A 27,272-nucleotide genomic window follows, 5' to 3' on the forward strand; every position below is an offset into this window, starting at 1 on the left:
ATTTCAAAGCTTCCATTTCATTTCTAATCGTCTTCCCCCGTTAGGGCGATCGATGGGCGGACGTCGGACGCCGCCGCCGCCGACCGACCGACCGACCCGACGACGGATCGAAAACCTCGTTTACCCGTTTTAGTTTCCACATTTGCATGTGGCAGAGAATCTGTTTGACCCTCGCTGGGCATTAGAGCTCATCGATACCCCGAAGGACTCGCAGGAATAAAAGACGACCTCCAGGGTGATGATGTCATCAGGGTGGGCGGAGTGTGCCAGAAACCTGCAACGCTAACGAACGATAAATAACAATAGTGAGTCGTTTATCAAGTTAAAGCTTCTATTGGCTCAGATGTGTCACGTGACCTCATTTGGGAACGATTGATTGGTTCGTTTTGACAGCCTTGAACTAGCATGGGGGGGCGGGGCTTTAGATCAACTTCCTGTCCCACCTGGATGTCGGGCTGGTGAGTCGTGACCCCTCTCCCCCCTCCGTTAAGCTTGCTGCTGCAGAGAGAATCCGCCCTCGCACCAATTCCCGCTTGCACCCGCAGTGCCGTCAGCTCCTCCCACACAGATCACGGATGCTCCGCCCCCCCGGCCAGAGACCCGCGTCTCTGTGGACGAAGGAGATCCAGAAGGTCAGAACCAGTTGGTTGAATAAAACGAACGCTTGAAAAATCTGCTTCTTTGTTGTCGTGTCTAACACAGGAAACAGTCAAACATGGAGCCTCTCTGATTGGACATTGCTCCTCAGCTCTGCTCTGATTGGATGAATCGCTCCACCTGCTGATTTCAAACTAAAATGTCCCGACTGGTAGAAATCAGATCGATCAATGAGTCTAAACGACGTACTCAGCATCATTAAACGCTTTGATTTACTTCCGTCAGTGGTCATGTGACACATCAGGCTCAGCAGCACCATCGGCCGCCGCCGCCGCCAGCCACCAGAGTCGACTCAACCTGCGTGTCTGTTTGGGTCGCAAACACGTTTGTTGTTTATCAATATGTATGAATGCTGTTTACTGATTGGAGGAGGGATGCGTTCACATTCGATCCGGATTCAGGTGGAACTGGGTTCAGATCCCAGCAAGGAGAAAAAACGGTTAAAACGATCCAATTAGGACCAGAAGCTGTTAGATCTGGTTTCTGGAGCAGCTGATCGGGTATTGATTAGGAGGAATAAATATCGGTAGCGCGTGCAGCGCTGACGCCCCCCCCCGCGGAGTGGAGCTGTCACGTGGTTCCCCATCGCGCAGCTCCGCGAGAGAGAGGTGGTTCAAACCGACCTGAAGTCGACGCGACGCGGTTCAAACATCGGAGCGGGTCCGCTGCCCCAAAGTTCTCCCCGGATTTACCCCCCAGCAGGAACCCCCGCGATCCGGACCGGGTCAAACCCCCCCTGGAGACTCGGTTCCGGTGCACCGGCAGCTTTACGCTCCACTCCCAAGTTTGAGACCGCGTCGGTTTGTCGGCATGAACCAAACGGCCGGAGCGACGAACGCCTACCGGAGATGCTCCAAGGGAGGCAAGGTAAGACAGACCCGACCGGACCGTTCGTGGATCAGCTGTTCGTGGATCAGCTGTTCGTGGATCAGCTGTTCGTGGATCAGCTGTTCGTGTTTGCGCGTCGGTGCGCACGGGTTGTTGATGGATCAGGTTCAAGGGGCATCGATCCCAGAGCATCATGATAGGTTTGATCTGGTTTTTTTTATCAGCTCCAAACCCGCGTGAGGAAACTTGAGGGGCGTGTCCAGATGGGATCTGATTGGCCACCTGTTCTGTGTGTTGTTGATCTTTGTCACTGAAACTGATTTAAGATGGGGTTTTTTTGGGGGTGGGGGGCGGCATGATCCGAGAACCGATCAATCTGGATTGGATCTAGAATGCTCTCTCTTGTCAAGATCCGAATCAGATCAGAAAAGATCCAAAGTTTCTGGATCCTAAAGAAAACTGAGACTGGAATCAATATGATCCAGAATCTAGGGGGCGGGGTTTCCTGGAGTCACATGACCAGGTTCAGAGACCCGGAACTGAATCCGTGAAGAAAGATTCAGGAATTATTTTTCAATGTTTCAGGTCAAATTGTTTTGGACTCTGCTGCTCTGTGATTGGTCGGATCATTTATTGTAGTTTTTCTAGTTTAGAATGTGACGAACCACCCACCCCCCCTGTTGCCCCAACTCCCCACTTTGGGCCCCCCAGTCAGGAAAATCCCGGTTGCGCTCCTGCTGTAGACGAACAACGTTCTGGTGCTAATGTGACTGGGAGGGGGGAGGAAGAGGAGGAGGTGGGATGAAAGAGAGGAAGAAAACTGTGTGGGAGGACCTGAGGGGGGGGGGTTTGTTGGGGGCGGGCTTGTCCCCTCCAGCATAAGCATCCAGCATCAGAGGAACTGTGTTTGTTTATCAGCAACAAACAAACAAACATGTTTACAGGAAGTGAGCGATCAGCTGAGGCGTTACCTGAAGACTGTTTCCTGTGTGAGGAGACAATACAGACCATAATAGTTGAAAGGGTTTCAGGTTTCAGAGACCGCCCCCTGGTGGTTTGGGGGGGGGGGTGAACCCGGCTTCAGACCAGTTCCAGGGAAAGACGCTCCCTTTCTGGGGTTAGTACAGGGACGGGCGACAGGATCCGGTGACTGGACCTCCGTGGTACCCGCCCACAGGGGGAGGGGCTCAGGGGGCGTGTCCTGTTCGGATATGGTCATCCTAAAGTAGGGGGGGCATCCTGAGCCTAGGTGACCTCTTGGATGAGGAGGTCAGAGCAGATTGTTGCCCGGCTCCACGCGTGGCCCCACCCCTTTTTGTTGCCCGTGCATTAACGGTTGCTGGGAGCCGCTGGCGGTCTAATTTTGGCGACTTTTGGCTCCTCATTCTCATCAACCCTGAGAGAGAAAATAGATCCTGAGTGAACGTTTGTCTCCAGGCGGCGGTGGTGTCCGTTTCGCTGCCGGCCGGCGGCCGCTTTTAGCCCGTTGGCGGCGGCGGCGTCTGGAATTCCAGACGGTTTTGTTTTGTTCTGGTGTAGCTGACGGTTCCTCTGATGAGTCTCTCAGGACCTTGTATTTGCAGCCGGAGACAGAGACGCTTGATGGCGGATTAATGGCGCCCTGATGCTTCTGATGCCGGCCTCCAGCTGGACCAAGGCGTGGCATTAGGGGTTATTAGGGGTTTGCTTGGGATTCCACGTTGCCAGCGTTCTCCTGTGTGCTCGGTGTGTTTCTGTCATGGGCGTTTGCTGGAGATCTATGATTTCACCGCTGTATCGCCTCCAAAGACCATCATGCATAGCTGCAGCACCTCTGTGGCGACAGAATGGCTCCTCCCCCTGGCAGCTGATCAATCGTTTCATTCATGGAGGACGAATCAGAAGCGTAAAGATGAGGACCTGAGCGAGAAGATGAAGTGTCATCACAACAATCTGTGTCGATGACTTCGGTGGTGATTGGATGATTGATTGATTGACTGATTTAATCTTTCAAATGAAGTTGTTTTTATTTATTATATTCTCGAGCAGTTTTTGATTTTATGGTTTTTATTTCGTCATCATTTAGGATGTTAAAGTTGACATAAAGAGTTTACAAATCATCAAACATACAGGGAGAGCTGGATAGAAGCGTTAAATGACGTCACGAGGCGGTTTTGATTCGGTGGAAGCACACCGTCAGACCGGATGAGGGTCACCTGACCAGGTTGAGACGAAGCCTCCGTTTCAGGGTCAGTGCATGAAGTGGTCACCAGAGGGCGGTGTGGTACCGCTGCTTTTCTGGTTCTGAGGCTTCAGTTCTGATTGGACCTGATCAGCTTTTCTGTTTCATCAATCAATAACAAAAATCCATCAATAAATAAAAATAATGCTGCAGTATCATAGTGTACACACTGCAGTATTATAGTGTACACACTACAGTATTATAGTATACTCACTGCAGTATTATAGTATACACACTACAGTATTATAGTATACTCACTGCAGTATTATAGTATACACACTGCAGTATTATAGTATACTAACTGCAGCATTATAGTATACTGTACTCACTGCATTATTATAGTATACACACTGCAGTATTATAGTATACACACTGCAGTATTATAGTATACACACTGCAGTAACATAGTATACACACTGCAGTAACATAGGATACACACTGCAGTAACAGGATACACACTGCAGTAACAATATACACACTGCAGTATTATAGTATACACACTACAGTATTATAGTATACACACTGCAGTATTATAGTATACACACTGCAGTATTATAGTATACACTCTGCAGTAACATAGTATACACACTGCAGTAACATAGGATACACACTGCAGTATTATAGTATACACTCTGCAGTAACATAGTATACACACTGCAGTATCATAGGATACACACTGCAGTAACATAGTATACACACTGCAGTAACATAGTATACACACTGCAGTAACATAGGATACACACTGCAGTAACATAGGATACACACTGCAGTAACAATATACACACTGCAGTATTATAGTATACACACTGACATGACGGCCAGTTATGACTCCGATGACCTTCGTTTTTTTTCTTATTGTTTGTTCGTATCTCCGTCGTCGTTGCGCTCGTGGCTCTTCAGCTCCGGTCATCTTCATCCCAACGCGTCCTTAGGACGCCGTTGTAGCCCCGCCCCTTCTGGCAGCGTTTTTACGCACCGCTGTCTAGTGGCGACACGATCAAGGAAACACAACCAGACCTCCGCCTCGTCGTATTTGTACAGGAAGTTGTTTAGAGATTACATCTGGAGCCACATCTGAGCGCTCTAAACACACACACACACACACACACACACACACACACACACACGCCAGCAGGTGAGGTGGGCTTTCTTGTTGCAGCTAATTCTGCTGTCGCGGCGCTCCGGCGCTTCAGGCTGGACTCCTGCTGCTCATGAATTCCTCGAGGAAGCGGGAGTTTTATTACAACCTGCAGAAACATGCAAACACAACATGCCTCCAGCGCGTGAGGAAAACACCACGCCGCTCAGCCGTGACTCGCCGCCGTTTTCCCAGAGATGATTGACACCCCAGGAGAGCATAATTGCGCGAGTTGCCTAGACCTCGCTGGCCCTTTGAGCGAGCGGTCGGCTCTGCAAAACGCCGAGGTCGTGACAGCCCAATCTGGTGTCCGTGCGCAAACAGTCAACAAGGTCCTATGAGACAAAAGGTGCGGCGATGGCGAGCAGGAAAAACGGGCGTCCCGCCCCCGAAGGCCTGAGCGCCAATCAAACTGGACTGAAACCTGCTGCGTTTGCAGAATCTGAGGCTGTCAGTTTGTCAGAACAGCTTTATCTCAGAGAGGCGGAGCTTCAGGAGCTGCAGGATGGATGAAGGCGGGGTTAGCATCAAGCTAGCGTCATGTTTCCCAGCGTTTTTGTTGGTGGATAAAAGATCAAACCCGTTTCTTCACTGATTACATTTGAAGTGACTGTGGAGGCGGAGCTTCAGGCTTTTGGCGGCTAGCGTCGGGTAGATGCAGCTCTTCCATTTGTTGCGTTCACGCTTAACTTGAGATAGCATAAAGTGGCGGGGGTGAGTGGGCGGAGCTTCGGTTTTTGGTCTTTCCATACTTCCTGTCGTCTCTGGAGGAACAACAGCAGAATAAAACAATCACCGGTGTTTGTAGTATTGTTAGCATCACTCTGCTGCCTCAGTGGGAGGTTCCAGCTCGTCGTGTCTGACAGCAGGACGACACTTCCTCCAAACGAACCATTCACTTCCTTTTAAAAAACTCTCAGTTGAAAGGGAATCTGAACATGCTGTTGTTGTTGTTGTTGTGCTGCGGGTGCGTTTGAATCTACGGTTGTAACACGCCCACTGGAAGATGAGTCGCACCGCTCATCCTGATACTCAGTAATCTCACGCCGGAGGCGTCGGTCGGGCGTCCGGAGAGACGGATACAAATATCTGAGGTCACGGAGACGATCTCCAGCTCTGGCGTCGGAATGTACAGAAAGTGTTTTCTCAAAGGAGCGCTTGACGATGCCACCCCGACCTCCCTGTTTTGGAAATAAAAGCTCGATAACTTCACAGCGGGAGGAGAAAACGTTCCCACCTTTTCATCGAATCAACCTCTGATGCGGTTTTTTACGTGACGGCACCTCGTGGTGCGTCGTTTCTTCTGGATTAGGCGTTTCACTTTCATTTAACCTTCAAACAACCTCCCTGTGACAAACGCGAGGAAAACTCCCATGAAACGCGCCGTCATCAGGAGATGAACGGTAAAAACGAATGGGACTCTGAGGGACGTCTTTGTTTAAAACCCAACGTTAACCTGGAGTTTCTGTTATTTCTTGTGACTGGAGCTTGACCTCGTGTTGGTTTCTTCCTTGTCCAGGCAGTATTTGAATGCGGCGTGAGGTCATCCTCTACTGCCAGCCAGAAGGATCTTGGGTAGGGGAGGTAGATTTTACCCTAAGAGATCGTAAAAGCCGCATTGCACGAGTGTCTGTTGGGATAGACTCCAGCAACCCCCGTGACCCACGAGAGCAGAAGCTGATAAGAAGATAAATCAATAAAAGACCTGGTTTGATCCCATCGATTGATCTGACGTGAAACAGTCGTGTGATGTCATCGTTGAAGCCTGCGTTTTTTATCGACAGGAATAATTTGGATTCCTGTCGTGAAGCTCGGAGTCGATGAGACGCCCGGCGAGCGACCGTAGAAAGTTTGCCTCAGATAACATCAGTCAGGCTTTTTTTCCGCGTGGGCGGGTTCTTCCTCTTAACGTCGGGTTTGGCAGCGCGGCGTTCCTGCCCCGCGTCCCCAGTGGGATCATAACAGCCCCGTAGCTTATTTAACAAATGCATGGCGCCTTTCCAGACCGCAACCCGGCGAGGGGAGAGGAGTGGGCGGACTTCAGACTGCTCCCTCAGTGGAAACACAACTTCACTTAGTTGATTGTTGTTTTATTTAAAAAAAAGCTTTGTTTTTCGGCAGCAAGATGAGGTCTGGAAAGCCAATCGGACGCCAGAGACGAGTTGTTTTACTTCCAGCTGATCTATGGCCATCGATCAGAGCGACTTCTACGCTCCAGTGGAAACAGAAGCGTTTGATTTACGTCCCATGAACTTTGACTATCAGAATAATTCCTCCTCTAATCCAGATCTTTGATATCCTGTCAAAACCTGCCTCCTGAGGAGCGCTGAGCTCCCGCCTTTGACGCCAAAACGACGGGTCACCTGAGGCCCTGTGGATGTGATTGGACCGGACCCCCGGTGTCAGGGGTCTCCACAAGGGCATTCAAACCTTCAAAGGTTCCTGATCGTTCACACTCGCTCTTCTGTCCTTGTCTCGCTGCTTTTCCAATCTCCGCCTTTATTGAAATGTACGCCGTGGCCCCCACCTGACGGAGGCCACTTGGGTGACTTATCGCTGCAGGAGCCGGTGTAGAAGCGGCGACGTGACGCCTCGTCCGTGTTCAACAATAGATGATTTGTCAGGTTAATTCTTTCCGTCGGCCGCCAACAACACGCCGATCCCCCCGCCCACGAACGCCCGCCACCTGAACATAAACAGCGCTTTTATTGTGCTCGAGCCCGCCAGCCTTCGAATCATTGCTCTCTAAATCATCTGGGGGTGGAGAGGCCACGCAAACGCATCAGTAAAGCCGTTATCCGTCCCCTCAGCTGGCTTCAAAACAAACCACGCCCCCTCCTGCGCCGCCGCCGCTGAACCTCACCTGCTCGTATTAGTTTCACTTAATGGGTTCCGTTTCCCCGGAGACGCCACAATCTGGGACAGGTGTGAGAAACGAGACAAACCCTAACCTGGTTTCGGCGCTGCTGTGGAAACAAGCGTGCAAAACGGTTGCTGGGCAACGGGAAGCCGACGCCGCAGTTGGGGCGTCGCCGAGTCGTCTCTGACAGGAAGTTAATGAATTTAGAGTTTAAAGATGAAGATGCCTCCAACTTCCGCTTTGATGTCGTCACCGATTGATAACGCCGCCACGATTATTAATACGAGCAGATAATTAATAGCCTTATAATTAAGTTGATCAACTGTTTAATCATCTTGACCGTTCACTCATCTCTTCCTTCGTCTAATTATAGTTTAATAGAACACATTAAAGAACGATTCTCATTGGCCGTCAGGTTTTAAATGGGCTGCAAGCTCATGTTTTCAATCTGGCTGTACAGCATTGGTTTAGCTTAGCTTAGCATAGCAGAAAGATATGAAGGGATAGTTAGCTTTAATAAAAGAAGTAAATTGATTAGCTTCAGGAGAATGGCTAACTCCACTAACGCTGTTGTCACGAAAACTACAAAAAATCCAACAAATAGTTGATTGTTGTGTTCTACAAAAAACAAGTCTATCACATCAGTCGTGTTGTTTGGTTTTATTTCAACTTATTTAATTTTTTTCAGCTGTATTTCTTTATATACAGCAATTAACAACAGCATTGAGTTAGCTTAGTTTAGCATAGCAGAAAGACTGGATATGGAGGGACAGTTAGCTTTACAAAAGAAGAAAGTCAATTAGCTTCAGGGGAGCGGGTAACTCCGCTAACCCCTTGTCATGAAAACGAAACAAAAAAACCACAGCAAATAAGAAAACAATCACTTTATTGTTCTGGTAGGAGAGACTGTTGGATCAATAAACACTTGACATTGAAGGAAAAAAAGTCCAGAATTATTTTAGCTATCTATCAAATGGACAAACGTGATCACATGACCTTTTCCAGGCTCTTCCTGCTGATTTATTTCATTTCCTGGAATCTTTCCACCGGATGCATCACACAAAATTGAAAGATGATGGTCTTGGGATGTTCCCACCATCCATCACTCCGATATTGAGTCGACACGAGCCGTGAGTCACGGAGATTGTAGATCACCTGACAGAACAACAACATGACGACACGTAGCGCCGTTGGTCCATCAGTGCTGTGCAAGCATCCGGACCAGATTCTGCTGATACTTAACTGCCATTTCCTGTTTGTACGCCGCCGCCGCCGCGTAAAATGTGACACTAATTTACATGCGGACAACGATTTCTAGCGAGATTACACCTGACTGATTGATGGGCACCCCGTTGCCCCAGAAACCACCTTGGGCACCTTAATACGACTCCCGTTATCAGACGCCGCAGCGGATTCCCGTGGTTAATCATCCCAAATGGGCGTTCCAGGAGATATCCGCGTCCGCAGATTGGTAATGAAAGACAGCTGCTTCCAGCTTTTCCGAACACGGCTCGTTTCGGAGACGCAGGAGCATTGCCGGCGTGTTCCATTAGTCACTTGTGTGACGTAAAAACATCGCCGTCCCACACAGGGTGGGATGTTAGCGGCATTCAAATGTTGGAGGTACGTTTAAGACAGTGAAGCTAATTGTTTGATTCGATGCTACGCAAGAGAAGCGGCGTTAAAGGGCTGAATGCTAAACCACACCCTCCAGGAAGTTCAACCATACAACCAGGCTGTGGCGCATCTGCTTATTTAAAGCGTCAGTCTTGCAATTTTGCCAAGAAAAAAAATTGTACGTTTTTGACATAAGGTGATATTGCTACCCTACTTGGCTAACTAGCTTATATCTCAAGCTAGTAATCGCAGCTTTAGCCTCAAAACTTTTCTACTGACGCCGTTTAAGGAACTTTGTGAAGTTTCATTGGATACCAAGTTGTTTGTTTAGCGCTAGTACGTCTAAAACGTTCAGGCTGAACCTAGGATCCAGCAACTTTCATCACTTTGACAAAGTTCTCAGTTTAGGCAACCAGTAATAATAATCCAAGGGGTTTGTTGACTTTAGCGTTGAGCATCTTTTCTTCTGATAAAAGCTCAAATACTTGCTTAGTTTTCTTCAGTCGTCTCTTTAAGTATAAATTAGTGGAAGATAGATGGAAGAACCGACTTACACTTCCTAAATTGCAAAGTCTGACTTTTGTGAGTAAGTTTTGCCTCTGGTAAAAACATAAAAGGCTTCACAGTCAAGGAGTCGATGAATTTTACCTGACGGGTCCCCGAAGGCCTCACGGTGGTGTGGCGTCGGTGATAACACACCTGCGTTAGCATCCGTTAGCGGTGATAGTGACGCCGTTAATCATGACTTCCTCCTCGCCAACGCCTTAACATCTTGAACCGCTCGTGTTTGAGATGTGAAGCCGAAGCCAGATGTCGTGCGGCGGGATCGCGGTCTGTCCCGGCGGGGGGGTAAAGCGATGAATCCGATCCGACGCCTGCTGTTCCAGGCAACTGCTCCATTAATATTCCGATGTGCTCCGTCACGGGGTGGAGGGAAGCAAAATCCCTTTTAAGTCGGAAAATAATCACCGCAACTTTTCTGCCTCGCCATCTGTTCCGGAGGAGCGACCGGCTGGAGGCGGGAACGCGGTTTACTCCGTGTCACTACTTGTTAAGGTGCGTTAGGTCGCCGCAGAACGAGACGCTTCACACCTCCAGAACTTTTGAACAGATAAGAATCATGGGAGTTCTCGATCTGGCGGCCCGATGGTGGTGCCGGTACACATCCTGCATCGAGGCGATTAGCGTTCCTTTATTTGCCCGGAGTCATTAGACGCCATCAAATCACCGCTCCGACGGTTCATGACGGCGAAGGTCGGCACAAACCGCTCGTCTAGATTACCGAGACAGAATTCTGGGATAGCAAATCAGCTGATAGCGTTTGTCTTCATCGCTTTTTGCCCGGAGCTGAAACCTCGAGTTGCGTTGACGTCTTAACGGCTGCCGTCGTGTCAGGAAAGGATGATCAGGTTCGGTTCAGTTTGAGACCAGCTATTATTAATTTAAGACTCCGGGTTTGGAACCCGTCCAGTTCCTAAAGAGCCGAGAACCTCTGCAGACGTTCAGGAGCTCCTGGAGGCGTCGGCGGAGTTTAGCTTTTCTATTTCGAAAGATTTGATGAGTAAAACTTTCTGTTCTGCCAGTTCTGAATAGAAAGTGGAGCTAATCCAAGTGTGGGCAAAGAGGCGGAGCTCTAAAGTTGGGGCCTGAGGCATTTCATCAGGTGGTCTTTGGGAGTCTTCTTTGGGGGTCATGGGATGGTTCTGGACCAATCGAAGACAGTCTGGTTTGTGTTCTAGGACCCCTGGTTCACATAGGAGGTCTAGAGCTTTCGCAGTGATCGTTGTAGTTTAGCAGATCAGGTGGACCCGCCCTTCAAGGAAGCTCCACCCATGTCCTCTCTAATGTGAATCAATCAATGAGTCCTGTCTAGACCGACCGCATGACTGATCAGCGAAGTGCTTTATTGATAACAAACATATCTATAATTCATCTTCCATTCACGCTTAGTTGGTTTTGATCACATGACCACCAGGAAGTCAACCAGTAGTGTGTTGCCATACCCCGCTAGCGCCCTAAAACAACCAGTGAACCGTCTTTACGCTTGAAATCACGTCAGGGAAACGTGGTCGATCTCCGATGCTCGATGATTCGGCAGCGTTTCATTGGCTCTGCCGTCATCACAGCACTAGTTTGCCACGAGTCGCCATTGGCGCTCTTTGTTGGGTGGGTCGGTTCCCCCGCCACCAGTCGGACGGATATAAACGCTTCCTGTTTACGCCTGCGGCGGTATTCCTGCTGTGGAGGTCGGAGACTCTTTCCGTTCCCGTTTCGGTTCGTCACGACACGGAAAGAAGAACCAAATCGGTTCCTCCTCTAGAAAACCTGCGTCCGACGGGAGTCGAAGGAGGTGGCGTTCCCGTCAGGAGTTTTGACAGAAAGATTCTGGAAATTAATTCCATCCACTTTTAAATGAGATCCGTGCGAGGCGTGTCTCTGGGGGAAGCCCCTCCCCCGGGCTTTGAACCAACAAACGCCAGCAGCTCAGATCTGGAGGCATCGACCCTTGAAGGAGGTGGAGCCCGAGGGAAATGTTTCTACGCTCTGTTGATACTGATTATTGATTTAATAATGAAAATCAATATGCTCCAACCTGGGGAGGGGGGGTGGAGCGTCGGGCGTTTGATTAAGACATAGGAGCAGCTGCGGGAGGAGGCGGAGCTTCTTCTCCACCTTCGCCGTCATGTTTATTCCAGATTTAAATGAAATTTTAATGAAATCTCCAGAGCGCCTTCTAGCGGTCGTGAACGGCATCAGCAGAACATTTCAGTTATTTCTACTTCCGGTCCCTGGGGGACTCGAACTCCTGCCTGTCTGAAAACTCTTTGACGGGTCCAGGAATCACGTGATGACGTCAGCCTCTCAGGAGGTTGGATTTGCCTCCTGGACCAGGAGGATGCAACCGGATGTTTGTTTCCTAACCTGTTGATCGCGCGACCTTTCAAAATAAAAGCTACCTGGTTTCGGATGATCAATAATAAATCGATTATCCTCGTGCTCGTCGTGACCTTCACGCGCGAGTCATCCACGCGCGTCTCATCCCTCGTGAACGCAGCAGCTGAGAGGAAGCGTGAGGAAGAGAAGGGTGGTGTCCTGTTCCTCCCCTGGAGAAACAAACAAACAAACAAACAACAACAACAGCGCTCCAACTCCTCCGTGATTTATTTATTTCGTGCGTGGCGCGCGGTAGGAGCCGTCGAGGCGTCGCTCCTCGTCACCGATTGGCTCCGCCGTGGCTGGAAGCCCCGCCCACTCACCGGGGCTCTCCGGCGGAGCTTCTGAACCGGGAGCGGTCCGATCCGAACCGGGACGCCGACATGAAGGAGAAGAGTCTGATCGAGACGGTGAAGATGCAGGGCAACGTCATGGTAAGGTGATGCGCTGGCCGCGCGTGCGCGCGCCCCTCACGCGCCTTTTTTGGACGTTCCCCCACGTTTGTCGTCGCTGAGGTGCGTTCACGCCCTGGTGGATTTTACGCGCAGTTGGAAAGTTTGGTCGCGGTTTCTTTTTTGGGGGAAACGAGGTTCGGTTCTGTGATGCGTTTGAGGGCATTCGTAACCTTTTGGTGGGAGGAGGGGGGCATTAATATTTCAGTGCGGGGTTATTACCTGGCTGGGGGGGATGTTGGATGGATGGAGTGAATATCAAACGTCCCGTGGGACCGTCAGGTGTTAAAGGTCAGGATCCTGTAAAGGTTTTTAATTCTTCAATTTAAATTTGTGTTTATTACCCCCCTCCCCTAGAAAAAATCCTCTAACCCTAACCCCCCCTATGCTGGATCTTTCTTCGCTGAATAAGCCCTTCTGTCCCAACACTTCTGGCCGGTTTGGGAGGTGTGGGGCACAGCGGTGCACATTCAGGCTTTTCTGCTGCTGGAGATGCTCTGTTACCCCCCCCACCCCACCATAACCCCCCCCATCCCTTACTACCCCCCCAGCTTATCAGCTGCTCCATCCTCTCTTGATGAAAAACAAACACGGTTGTTTACCAGAGGATTTGGATGAAGACTGCGATCTGATGAAGTTGTCTGTTAATAAATGATCTATTTTAAAATTCCTTTAATTTAGTTTATTTGTTGACAGGAACTGAATTTAATGAATAAAACGTTTATTTTGTTTGTTTTAAAGCTGCCTGCTTTTAAAAAAAACGTATTGATGACTTGAGAACGAGCCGCAGACGGGCGTTTTGGCGTTTCTACGGCCGCCCTGAAGGGACAAATCAATTCGGGGTTCTTGATCAATACATTCAAATAAATACATCCTGCCGATTTATCACAAACCAACAAAGAAGAAAACCTCCACCGTTAAGCGCAATCCCTCATTGGAGGGATGGCGGATTAAGGGGAGGAGTCTGGTTGTCATGGTGATAGGATGCAGGTATGATGTAAGCATGTTGAAGGCGGGTTTTTTTTCGTTTAGTTATAAACCGTAGACGGTTAAACATTAAATGTCTCAGTTGACTGAAGGCAGTTTGTGACACTGCCACCTAGTGGTGGGAGGTTTAAATACAACAGATATCAATTAATTTACAAGAATACAGTAAATTAAATCAAAATAAGTTATTCTCTTATTGAACAGGTTGATAAATGATGTTTGGATTCAGATCTTGAGCCGGATCTAGAACCAGATCCAGATCTGGTTCCAGTTGTGATGAGCTGATGACATCATCCCGTGGGACTGAACTCGTGTGCAAATTACCACATTTATTGGATTCAACCTGCTGCCTTTGCCCCCAAGCAGAAGGTTTTGGTTTTATGCCCCCCCGAATCCTCCCGTCTGCTCTAATGGTCCTACAGTCACACCTTCACGGCTGCCGGTGGCTCGCCTGTTTCAAACGACGTGACGAGGAAGTTCAATCACGCCGCCGCGCGCCCGCCTCCTCCGGTGGCGGCGGCGCAGCGTCTGCTGCTCCAGCATCAGGACCAGACAGACATCTGGTATCCGTGCACCTGTTACCCACTTCCTGTCGGGGGTGACTCAGCATTCCTGTCCAAACGAGTATGTGTTGCTGCTTGGAAACGTCACGTAGGGATTGAACTGCCGTTAAATCAGACTTTTATTCCCTTTTTATGGAAATGATTCTGATGTTTGTTGGTAAATTACTTTAATTAAAGTCTATTCAGTTAAAAATTGTTAACAGATCGTGCTCTTATTTTGAAATGTGTCCCAGCATCGAGGCGTTGACCGGAGGTTAGCATTTTGCATGCTAAAACATTCGTGATCTTCATCATCATGTGGTTAAACGTTGTTTGGCTAAGTTGTTGTCAGAGGTGTTATTAATGCTATTAGCTTAGCATCTTAAGGGTTTTTAGGCGCTAACTTTAATGTCAGGGTTGTGAACTTCACCACACTCCTGCCACAGGTGTTCTCTCTAAACCTCCGGGGGGGGGGGGGCACTAATGAGCTCATCCAAAAATGATGGGGGACAATGGAGCTTTAGCGAAAATGCTAACGACATGGTAATATATTAAACTTGTAATAATATATGTTTATGTAATTCTGTCGTTATTTATATTTAGTCTGAAATCTTTAGCAGTTAGCATGTTAGTTGGTATCTCTTAGTTAGCATTTTAGCAAAAGTTGAGGTCCCTAGTTTATTTTATTTTCTAAAATCAATTTTACATTTGTACAACTTGAACAGGAAGATGAAAACAACAATGTTTAGCTGTTTAGCTTCTGATGCTAATCCTAGAGCGCCACTTAGCTGGACTGCAGCCCATTTTTGATTTAATTGTGGGTGACCAGTCTGCAGGCAGAATGGCTTTGGCTCCACTTCTGCCAATGGGGGAGTCCACCCTTCTAAGCTCCGCCCCTTAGCATAGCATTTTTGCTATAGTTTGCCTACAATGAGCCTCGAACTAACTCTACAACCACATGAAACAGCGACGTAACATCGTGTGACGCTGGTGTTTCTTCTTCTGTGGTAAAAGTCTCACTCAGGTTGTTACCCGTGTTAACTCTTAGTGTGTTCTCAAACACGTTTCCTCCCCGTTCACACGGTCGCCGCTGAGCGAGGCGGCGCCACGCTGAGTGCAGCAGTGGAATAATGAGGCCACAACAGCTGACTGTTTGTTTGCTCCGCCCCTTCCATCCTCACGCTGTTTGCATCTTGAGATTGAGCACCGGCGCTCGTTAGCGTCTGATTGCTGCGGCGGTTGTCTTTCATGAGGCACAGCAATAATTGGGGTCGTTCAAGTCGGCGTGTTGATTTCAGTTTTTATCTGGAGGTATTTATCACGCGGAGATGAACGCTGAGCAGGAAGCGACTGATTAGCATCTCTGTTCCTGAGGTAATGGCGTCATCGCTCACTGATACCTGTAACATTCTGGCACAGTCAAAGGGGGGGGGGGTGTAGACGGTCTGACGTTACTATTATTGACAATCTTGTAGAATATCTGATTATAGATTAGCTTCATAATTAGCTGCACAGTTTCAGGCTAATGGGGGTTAATTTAAGGTGCATTCATAAACTGTGGCGCGTGGCGTTAGCATGTTAATTAATACGCTGATGACATTTTGAGGAAGGAGCGCCGGGTCGATTCTGGGCGTGGTCAGTTCGGTAGATTTGGTGTTTGCTTCCGGACTTTACGGCCTTGTTTTTAATCCCTTTGGGACAGTCTGACAACATTTTGTTGTTGTTGTTGTTGTTGTTACCATGGTAACTACTTGCTGTCGGCGTAAGAAGGCGTTTGTGAAGGGTGGATGAGTCGCCCCTCCTTTTAACTAGTTGTTTTCTGTTTTGTTTTGGGCACAACGGTCGCCTTTATAAAGTCACGTTTAACGCCTCGGCAGCCGCTTTTGAATTGGCTGCTGATGCAGTCACAAAGGGGCGGAGCCAGAACGACTCTTTAACCATTCTGTTACGTCTGGATGCTCGCTTGAATGTTCCGACCAGCAGAGTTCATCTTGTGCACCGTGTAAACGTCCATTAGGGAGTAATCGGCAGGTTGTTTTCCGTTTCCACCGGTGTATATAGTGGGGTCATAAATCCGTATCTACAGTAGGTTCATCACGTCTCCGCTCGCCTTCCCATACGATGATAAACAAAAAGATGAAGGCGTTCTTTCCCAGGAGGCCCGTTTCCTCCTCTTGCAGGAGAGGCTCTGTGTTTGTGCCCGGCATTAATGATCATCTCCCACAGTAACACTCGTTAGGACTCGGACGCGATAAGCCGGCTGCCACCACTTACTCACGGCATCGAGTGTAATTGCGTTTTCGCAGGCGGGGCCGCCCGCCACCAGTGAACGGCGACTCAATTTGTCTGAAATCGCTGCATCTCTGCAGCGTTTACCGTCCCGCGCCTGGACGTTTCCAACACAGATATGCGCCTCCGATAAGCAGATTTAGTCTGCGAAACAACACGAGGAGAATTTAGATGATGGAGAGCGGCAAAGTGAGGGAGGCTGACAGACAGAGGGGCAGATGGAGGGAGGAGAATAGACGCGCAATGCCAGTTTTTTGACTTTCAAATTGGACTCAACACGCCGAGAGTTTTGGAAAGCCATTAAAAATCGGAGCTGAGGCCAAATTTCTGACAACATTAGTCCCATTCTACGAGACGAGGAAATAAACATCCTTTTCATTCCCGCTCCGACTCTAACCTTGATGGAGGCGAAGCCGAAAAAAAAAGAGATGTTTTTACAGAAAAGGATAAACAGCGACGAGACGAGCCGAAGCAAAATACAGGAAGAAAAGACTCGTGACGGGAAAACGTTGAATTTGTTTTATAAACCCGTCACAATGCATGATGATTATTTACAGCAATAAACGACAGAATGTCATCAGTGTTTACAGAAGAAGAGTCAGAATACAGGTAAACTTTTAGAGTTTAGAGTTGCGTCATTTTTCTCCATTATGCTTCAGTTTTCAAAAAAATACTTGAAAAATAAAGTCATTTTACTCAACTTGACATCTGGAAATACTGAAATCATAAATTCACTAGTAAACCGTTAAAAGCCCATAATATCATGTTACTGTACAATATAACAGAATTAAAAAATATTAGATTTAAGCAACCCTCGCAACCCTCGACAATGGAAGAAGCTCCATAGAAGATGAATGAATGAATTAATGTTTAAGTTTAAAATAGATTCTTATTAACCAAATATTATTAAAATTCATCCATAAATAAAGTTCAGGACAGAACTGGTAGTGATTATCTATGGTTTGACCAGGAGACGAGTTCATTCAACTAATGTCGTTTTTCAACTTATGTTGCTTTTTGAAATATGTTGCATCTCCTGGAACCATTAACAACGTAAGAACCTGCATAGCTTTGAACTCAACACTGCCCCCTAGTTGTCAGGTTTGAATCCAACATAAAATGAAGACGTCAAGATGTTTTGTTCCTCCGTTTCAGGACCAGACTGTAATTGACACACCTTGAACACACCTCTGGAAGAAAATGAGGCGTTCATTGTCACCTTTAGCAGACGTCGGTGAACACACGTGACGTATTGAACACGGACGCTCTCCTCAGGTCGTCGATAATTCATCAGAGCCGTTTGATTCCTGACTCAGGAAAGCGTCGGCTGGAATTCTGGGTAATGATGTACGTCTCTGTGCGGCGGGCTGTTAGCTCGTCTTCTGTAGCCTCGGCGGGGCGGAAGGTGGTCAAACGCGTGGAATTCAATTAGCCTCTTTTCCGAGCGCGCCTTCGGATTCTCGTCCGTCTCGTACGTAAGCGGCTTCCGTTACGGCGGCATCAATCAGACGCCGACCTCTGTGTTGGGCGCTGTTGTTGTGCTCCCTATCCGTGCGGAGGTGCTATAGGCGGGTCCCTAATGAGATCATTAAAGCTAGCCAGACAGGAAATGAAAAAGCACCTGTTGCGGTGGGAGTGTTGTGTATTCCCTAAACATTAGGGGAATATTACCTTGGGGCGCTGCGGGACACCACTCTGTGCCGCTAAATTAACTTGGTGCATCCACGTTTGGCGAGGCTGGCGCGTTATTAATTACGATATGGATGTTAGGGATTCATCTGAATTAATTGGGGCGCACTTGAACGCCTCACTTTCTCTCCGCGCATTAGAAGCGGCGCTAAGGGCCGCGTCGCCCCCCCCCCCCCCCCGAGGACCAGAGTTTGATTCCTTCAGACAATTAAAAACCGACGATTCTCGCGGCTAAGCTACATCATTAGCGCCACCAGGTGTGATGGGTGTGAGCAGACGAGCATTTAGCATCCAATAGGCTGTTACTCATCTTGCCGAGGCGGAGTAATGAAACACGGCGAGGGAGAACAGGCGAGCCAAGATGGAGTGGAACACCGTCTTGCCGCGGGGAGATGCATTTTATTCCAGGATTTAACGCCGCCGCTCCGGCTGCTGGAGGTTATCAAAGCTGAGGTCGCCTCAGGGGGGGGGCAAAAACTTGGGGAAGTGACTCCGCCTCCTACATCCACCGGGCGACGCCCGGTTATTCCGTAAAGTTAACTGGATGTTGGATCCTCCATCGTTCCAGATATCTATTGGTCCAGATCAGAGCGTATTCCTCCGCCGCGCAAACTAGTCTTGTTAAAATCTATCAATCTGGATCCATAATCTGATAATGTGATGTTTACCGAAACAAAATAATCAATAACAGATGTAATCGATCGTTCCTTCCCATGTTACCGACCCTCCCAAAAAAAATGGTTTGGTCGTTTTTATTCTGTGAAATGGTTAAAAAAAATTGATTAACATAAAATGTAGAAAACTGGCTCCGCCCCTTTTGTACAGGAAATAATTTACTTCACAAATGATCTCTAAATGTTTAAAAAAGCTCGTTTAAAAACCCAAACCCCCACGTCTCCACGCCGCTCCTCGTTGACCGATCGGCGCCGTAATGAGGCGGCTCCGACTTGCCGGCTGTCAGGCGGGGGCGTGTCCCAATGCTCCCCCCAGAGCCTCGCAAAGGTCAACGTGCCTCTTAATCAAACATCAGGCGGCCCCCCCCCCCCACCCGCTGTCAGCCGCTGCTCGCTCCCCGCCGAGTTTAAAGTTCACTCCCATCTGCTCCCTGAAAGTCACCGCCGTCGCTTCCGCCGCCATAAAGCCGTCCCCCAGGAAGGTTTGATGGGCGTCGCCGGCAGCGGCGATGATGATGGCGTTAAAATGAGGTCGTCTGCGTAGCGACGAACGCTGAATGTCGCTGCTTTCATGAGGTGTCTTTTTATTTATCGGCGCTCGTTACGTTTAAAGGTGGGGTTTAACCTTCTGTGACATTTATTCCAGCGGGAAAAATATTTCATCGGGTTCCACGGGGACGCAACGAGGGTACACCCTCACGTCCAGGGGGCGTGTCTGAGCCTCTAGACCAATCAGAACGTTTCATAAAGAAGCCATCTAGGAGGCGTTTTGGTACGATCTGATCACCTAATCCGACAAGACTCATCTTACCTGCTTTTGCCCTGTGGGTCACGAGGGTTGTAGGAGCCTTTCCCAACCGAGGTGGGGGGGACACTCCGGGTGTGAAGCCGGTGCACCACTCATTTAGACATCATATCTAAAAGAACTTTCGGACACATCGATGAATTTGTGCTGAATATTTTCCATCCTCCCGGGTTTTCCTTCATGCGGACTCAAACGGCCTATCACGGGTGGCGTCCCGTGGAGGTGGGCGGGGCATCCGGTCTCTGGGGGCTCAGCTGTTTGTTCAGGAACCTCGAGAGGAAATTTGCCTGTGGATGAAAAAGCATTTCGTTCCTTTTCCTCTCATCCGGTCATCAAACCCATCGATTAAACCGTCTCACTTTCATGCGGCTCTTTTAAACGTAATCGCCTCGCGCCACCGCCACTGCTGGACCTGAAACGCCGGTCGGGGGGTTTCATCTCGCCAGCTTCCCGCCAACACGTGGAGCTCATTACTCATTTACCTCCAGACGCATTCAGAACCTCCTCAAAGAGAGTCCTGAAAACGAATCTCCACCGGTTCCCGCCTGCGAAGACGAGTCCTTCATCTTCAAAGCCCCGCCCCGGGGGTGCCGGGGGGGCGGAGGGATACGTCGCCATGAGGTCTAATCAGGTTTGCCGCGGCTCATTGGTCGTCCGCTGGCTGCAGAATCACCAGAACCACTATTTTCTGAAGGCAAATTGGTCGTGAGGAAGACGTCCCCTAATGACGGCGTCTAATGTAAAGCTAATGTCGTGGTGATCAGCCGCCGCCGCTGGAATCTCAATCGTGTGTGAAGACGAGCGAGGAGGATGATAATTGCCTCTCAGGAAAGTTTACAGGAAGTAATTAAGAGGAAAAGTTGGCGGAAGTGTGTGTGAAAATCTGCAGCGGCGGTGATAACCGGACGAACCAATCAGGAAACAGATTCACAACAACGCCATCCACAACCGGCTCAGTCCAGTCGGATGGGGGTGAATTTGATCGACCCGCACTGACCTTTGACCTCGGTTCATCCAGGATGTCGGGGATGAACTTGGAATACCAAGTGAGACCTTGTGCCTGACCTCAGAACCCGTGGGTCCCGGCGCCGTGTGGAGGGAATCAGCCGTCCGCTTACTTCTGGCAATGTAGTCTCTGTTAACACGAGACAGGAAGTGTTCTTCTGTTCCTCCAAACAAAAACCAATCAGCTGTTAGGAAATATTAGCATGTGTTCTATACTTAAAGGGAATATTAGCCTGTTTTCTCCACTGGAAGGGAACCCTAGAGGAAACTATCTTCAACACAGATGCTCCTAAGAGTCTGAGAGGCCCCTCCCCCTTACCGTGATGTAACTCTGTCTCTGATGATGTCATGAATCCAGATGGGGTATCTTTAAAAAGTGACCCCACCAAACTTGTTTCATATTTTTGTTTGCGTCGTTCACTTTCTGGTTTTGAACAGATGTTTTCTTTCCTAATTAGGGCGACATTAAAATTCCAAACTCTAAACTTCTTTTTGTTTTGAACTGAAAAGTCTGAACGCCTGAACAGAACAGGCGTCACTCCAAACGGTTAGCCGAACCGCGGACAAACCAAACGTCTGTCGGCTAAACCTCCTGCAGCTAATTAGCCTCCGGCTTAGGCGGCGGAATTAGCTCTCGCTTCGACGTCGTCCCGTCTGTAAGCAAGGCGCTCATTGACATTCACAGTCTGGGAAATGAAAGTGGCGACCGCGTAGCTTCCGCGGCTAAATTGAGCTAAATGCGTTCTCTGGAAACGGTGGAGAAAAGCCTCGCCATCTCGGGGGAAATACATCAACCTATCCGCTCGCGCTCACATGGGCGTCCGCCGCCCGGAATCCACGGATAACGACGTCTAGACAAATTTGTCATTGACATTTGGCGTTCTTCTCACACAGGAAGGAATACAAATGAATATGGCCGCCCTGTGTTTGCACAGCAGGGACCGTTGGAGGTTTGTCTAACGGCAGCGGCGCTCGGTTATCATTAGGCGACGGCGCCGCACGCCTCGCGTTTATTGCTGTTTTTATTACTTACTGACACCTGGAGTGAAGCATGGCGTCACAGCTCTGGAGTATTATTCCCGCTTCCTGTTTATTCGCGTCTTATCGAGGGAGAAAACACCGGTTTAGAGCGGCGGCGCCGTTAATCAGGTGAAGGCGACGCCTCGCTTTTAATAAATGCGACACGGGTGAACTTTTTTTACACGGGCAAATATTTGTTTTCCGCGGCTTTAGCACGAAGAATATATATAAGCGCTGTCGTTCCGACCCCTTTAGGGAGGGGGAGGGGAGCGATTTTAAAGTGTCACTTTTATCTGGCGCGCCATCGCTCGAGCAAATCGTGAAAGATGAGGCGAGGTGCGGCAGGATCTCGCAAATAAAATGCTCTTCGCCGCCGCCACGGAAACGAGGAAGGGAAGCGACGGCGTCCGGGGGGACTGACTTTGTTTAGGCCTCACAAACAGTCGCGGATTCACGTTCGTCTTCCCGGCGCGGCGGAGACGCAAATAACTTGTCAGAAGAGCCGACGGAGCGCTTGGCCTTTATTGCCTCCGGTGGCGTTATGGCGCCTTTGAGTCCACCCCCCAACCCCCTCCCTGGTTCTGCAATAAACGCAAACCCAGCCCACGTTTACCTGGGGGGCCCGTGTGACTGAAATGCCCCTTTCATCGAGGAGGGTTGTGTCTGTCTCAATATCCCGGAGGTGCTTATTGAGGACGAAGACGAGGAGGAGATAGTCCAGCGTAGAGAATCCTCGTTTGTGTCCCCCCCCTTTAATCCCTGGGGAGGAGATTGGAGGATGCAATCAGGACAGAAGGAGCGCCAGGATCCGGGTCCAAGGGGACGCTTGACGGACGGCGCTCCCCCCACCCCATTCTTCGCCTCTTGTACCTGTCAGCATGGTGGCAAGGGGGAGTTGAGATCTCCCATGTTCAATCCTGGCGCCTTATCTTCTTATCCCCCGCCCCAGCGGCTCTGGAGATGAAGCCGCGCGGCGGAGCGGCGTCCGTTAAGCTCCATCGCCGCCACCGCGTTTGAGGCTCCGCCGGCGCGTTTGAGGCTCGGCTCTGACTTTGTTTAACTTACAGACAGTTTTCTAAAACACACTCGTTCAGGTTGGGAGTGTAACCGATAAGATTTGAGAAAGGAAACCCGTCTTCAGGGGGTTTGGAAGGGGGGGTGGGGGGGGGCAGTGTTGCAAGGACGAATGAAAAAAAAAAAGATGAGTCCCCACTTGGAGGCGTTTCTAATCCCAACTTGGACGCGGAAGTAAACAGATGGCGCCGGTTTAAGAGCGATGCTTCTGTTGGGTCGCACAGAAAATGACAAAATGACATTGTAATAATCCAGAGAGGAAGACGAGTTCTGGTCCTGCTTCAGCAGAAGAAACAAGCAAGAACAGTGATCCCTCGTTTCTCGCTGTTAATTCGTGCCAGGACCACCCGCGAAAAATGAAATATTCGCAATATAGCGACAAACTATTTATTGTATTATTATCGGTAAAGTAAACGTTTGTGAACCCCCCCCCATACTGATATTAAACCACATTCTATCTGTATTACCTTTAAAACACTCTGATAGACTGTTTAAAGCACTTTTGTATGCGTTCCCAGACTCACGGAACACAGCGCACCAATAGCATGCGCGTATGGTGTCATGTGACTACTAAAAATACGCAATGTAGTGAAGCCGTGCATCTTGACACGCGAATAAGCGAGGGATTACTGTAGTTTAGTACCAGGAACCAATCCAGTCCATCTTTTCTTCACCTTAATCCCATATTCACTCCATCTTAATCCCATATTCACTCCATCATAATCCCATTTTTTCTCCACCTTAATCCCATCTTCACTCCTGCATTATGTTGGATTAATGTGTTTTCCCTGTCATGTTGTTCTCTCCGGTCCAGGATGGACAGTTATTGGTTATTGGTTGTCCAGGAGACGATAAACTTCAGGGTCACCCGGGCGACGGGGGGACCGGGGTCGGGGTTTGGGAACGTTTAACGGTGGCATCACGCATCTGCGTGGGCGTGTCTAGAACGTTCCCATCGCTCCAGATGTGTTCAACATTCAGGAACAAAACCAGACCCTGAAGAACTTTTGACGTTTAATCCTTTTTAAATCGGGATGAATCCATTTTCTCTTCCCGTTAGCGGCTAATTTGACGTTGGAGCGTAGCGTTAGCATGATGTGACAGGCCGTCCTCCCGCCGTCCCGAACCTTTACATCATTAAAAGCGGCGCTTATGCTCCTTCAGCCGTTGCTGTCACCTGATTGGCTGAGGCTGCCATCAATCAGACGGTGCTGAAGTGGTCAGACGGAGGAGTGGTTCTGACCTTGGACTAAACTAAACTCCATAACGGGTGAAGGCAGAATTAATTTGGAGGTAATAGACGAGTATTTATGACGCTGTAAAGTCCTCGACCTGAAGCTTTTACTCGCTGCCATCCTCTCTTCAACGCGGCATGAAATTAACTCCACGCCACTGAAGTGGGCTTTTCCTGCTTCAATTTCACTTCTGACAAGCTGAGGCTAATGGAGGCGGCGCCTCGGATTAATGTCGCCCCCCCCACCACCACCACCGTTCCTCGCCTCCCCCCCACTTGGCTGAGAGAGGATGGCGAATCGGACCGTCTGTCACGTCCGAGACGTCGTCATGTAGCTCGATTTTAACACTGAAATTATATAATTTAATTCCAATCTGATGTTAAAGGGTTGTAAATCTAAATTCTAAGTTAAAAAAAACATCTAAATGTTTTAAAGAGTCGTTTAGCATTTAGTGGTTTTTGTGGAGGAGGTTCTTTTTTCAACCTTTTTTTTTGCAGGTTGATTAAAAAACTAAAATTTTAGAAAATTGTTTAAACATTTTCCATCATTATGTGAAAAATTTCCGACCGATAAAATCTGATTTTAAAGTGATATAAATCTAAATTCACTGGTTTAAACAAACATCTAAATGTTTTAAAGAGTTGTTTAATGTTTAGCATTTAGCATTTAACGGTTTTGTGGGGGCGGTTGTCGTTTTTTTAAACTTTATTGTTTGCAGGTTGATTTAAAAACAAATTTTATCAAAATTTTTTAAACAGTTTCCCTCATTACTTAAAAATTTCCAACCGATTTTGATTAAACTCCGCAGAAGGACTTGGTCCCGCCTCCTCGTCACAAACCCCTCCCCCGCGCACAGCGTCCTCGGATCTAAAGACGAACTTTTCTAAAACTCGTTAAAACAAGAGAGCGACCCTGAAGATTCCGGGTTGCCGTTGCTGATTGATGGAAGCGCGGCGGCGGTGCTGAACGATGTAGGGGTGGCGGCGCTCCACCAGATTGCGTTGCTGCTCTGTGTTCGGGGAGTCTGATCTCCTTCTGAAGCGCCAGCGGTCGTCCTCCATGTATTAGAACCCAGATATTTCCTGGAGTGTACTTTCCCACTCTTTTAGTAATTGAGACGCGCCGCCAGAGACGAGAAACTCGAGTTGGCGTCCAAACATCTATCTTTTATTCAGACTTCCTTCATCTCCTCGATTCTTCCCCGAAGATTCCTCGTTTTTCCTCCGCGGTATCTGCATCGGCACGATGTCCTCGGTCCTATTAATAACAATCCATGTAAAAAAAATAACGGCAGAACGTCTCCGACAGGTTTTTATGATGAGGAATGGCTCGGTTGGGCTCCGGAGCGTTGTGGGTGTTCGGCGCCGGCCCATCACTTATCTAAACCGAACAGAGTCATGCTCTGAATGTCAAGTTATTAACCGTGGCTGTAATCCAAATTCAATTCCGAGGCCCGATTGAATTAGCAAGATGCCGAATTGCTTGCTAATCAAAAAAAAAAAGAAAGAAACAACCCATGTTGTGCGACGGCTTGTGTTCCATCACGCCCCGAAAACAGGAAGCAAAATCATTCCTCGCTGCCATTTCTCCGCTTTGGCTCTATTAATATTAAAAGCGTCCACCGCTGCAGGTTTTACCCTTGAAAATTTGATCATGATTTTCTTTGCGGCGCTTGGTTCTCACCTCCGCCCGGCGCAGGCTGGCGGGGGCTCCATCCCGCTCACAGACAATATGTTGAAATTGCCTCCAGTGCTTCTCCGGACCTCTGGGACTTTTTTCATTTTGTGCTCGTGATCCGCGGGAATGGAAAAGTCGCTGCTCAATAATGGAATAAATGGGTTTAAAGGGTTGAGGTGGAGAGTCGCGTCCTCATCCAGGTGTTAGTTAACGGCAGGCCGGCGGCAGAGACGACTACTGAGTCACGATTTAATGACTCGTCACTTCAGGAGCTGCTGAGACTCAAAATCAGACGATTAGTTTATTTCTAATTATTTAAGTCATCGATAATATCAGTACGCCTGGAATGTTGTTTGTAGTCCAGGTTCACACAGTGAAACAGTCCAGTTTCATGCAGTGAAACAGTCCAGATTTTTGTTGCCTAGCCACGCCTCCTTTGAAGACCACCTTACTCATGGTTGTGGAGACAAGTGCTAGCGTGCCTTCTACTAACTCATTGTTAATGCTAATATTGAAAACATATAAAGTTGGCGTGTTCTAACATGACATAATCAATGTGCGAACACGTAACAGCTTCAGCTTCAGTCCGATCCTGATCGTTCCCCAGTCTGGTCTCGTCAGCCGTTATTGACTTGAACCGAACATGAAAGCCTCCATTGGAGGATTTTCTTCCCGTTTCCTGTTTTGCGTCCGGCGGTCGATGATTAACGGAGACGCCGCTCAGGTTTCCGAGCTGCTGCTGTTGCCGGTTGTTGCTGCTTTTGATTTTACTGCACGCTGAACACCTCTTCCAGTTAATTAGGTACACATTTAAAGCCCTCCAGCAATTCAGGCTGCGTTGTTTCTCCCATTTTCTGCTCCATTCCCAGGCTTTTACTGTGAATTATCTCCATTGGAAGAAGCTTAATTAATGAATCAGAGCAGAGGGAAGATTTCTACCACGTAAATTGAGATGAATTTTGCATGAAAGCCTTTGCAGCACGCCTGTTTCATCGTGTGTACATTTGTTTAAGTGCAGAACCTGTTTGCGTAGCGCGTGATTGTGTTTGAAATTCTGCTCAAAGGCGACTATTGATGCGAGCGAGGCGTTTGGTTTCGTTTCTGGTGGAGGTGATTGAGGAGTTCGGGTGCGAGGAGGCGTGGAGTCAACATTAGAAACACAAATCAGCATGAAGTTTCTTGCTGCTCCCGTGTTCGTCTGGATTGAACGTCGTGGTGACAAATAAACAACATATGTTGATGTTGATGACAAACGTTTCTTCTCATCTCCTCGTTGCGTCGTTGAAAGACTTCGCGTCCTTCGGCAAGGATTCCAGCTCGTCTTCAGCTGCCGACTCCCGCCGCTCCGAGCAGTTTTCCGTTGCTGACTTTAATCAGAAACTGTTGTTGTTGTTGTTGTTGTTCAGTCCGACTCTCAAAACCAACAAAAACATCGGCTGAAATGTCCCTCTGACCAGAGGCCAAACCTCTTCGTTTCCACTGAAATAATAATCTGATAGATGCTCTGATCAAACTGATCTTAATCGATACATCAGCCAATCACATGGCAGAAAGAATGACCAGCAGCA

General features: G+C 48.6%; 1 protein-coding gene across 2 annotated transcripts in view; it reads left to right on the forward strand.

Annotated features, from left to right (window-relative positions):
* Positions 1 to 1,431: 1,431 nt before the first annotated feature.
* The window catches only part of LOC137614053 (A-type potassium channel modulatory protein DPP6-like), a 107,912-nt gene continuing 82,071 nt past the window's right edge, over positions 1,432 to 27,272 (forward strand). Inside the window, exon 1 of one of the 2 annotated variants that reach the window (XM_068343543.1) lies at positions 1,432 to 1,524. In XM_068343543.1, the coding sequence (XP_068199644.1) occupies positions 1,468 to 1,524 (57 nt within the window). In that variant the 5' untranslated portion in view covers positions 1,432 to 1,467. Of the gene's footprint in view, positions 1,525 to 12,592; positions 12,690 to 27,272 lie in introns of those variants that run through there. The other variant, XM_068343544.1, reaches the window with a different exon arrangement.

This window comes from Antennarius striatus, chromosome 20 (genome assembly GCF_040054535.1).
Source record: "Antennarius striatus isolate MH-2024 chromosome 20, ASM4005453v1, whole genome shotgun sequence".
NCBI lineage: Eukaryota > Metazoa > Chordata > Actinopteri > Lophiiformes > Antennariidae > Antennarius > Antennarius striatus.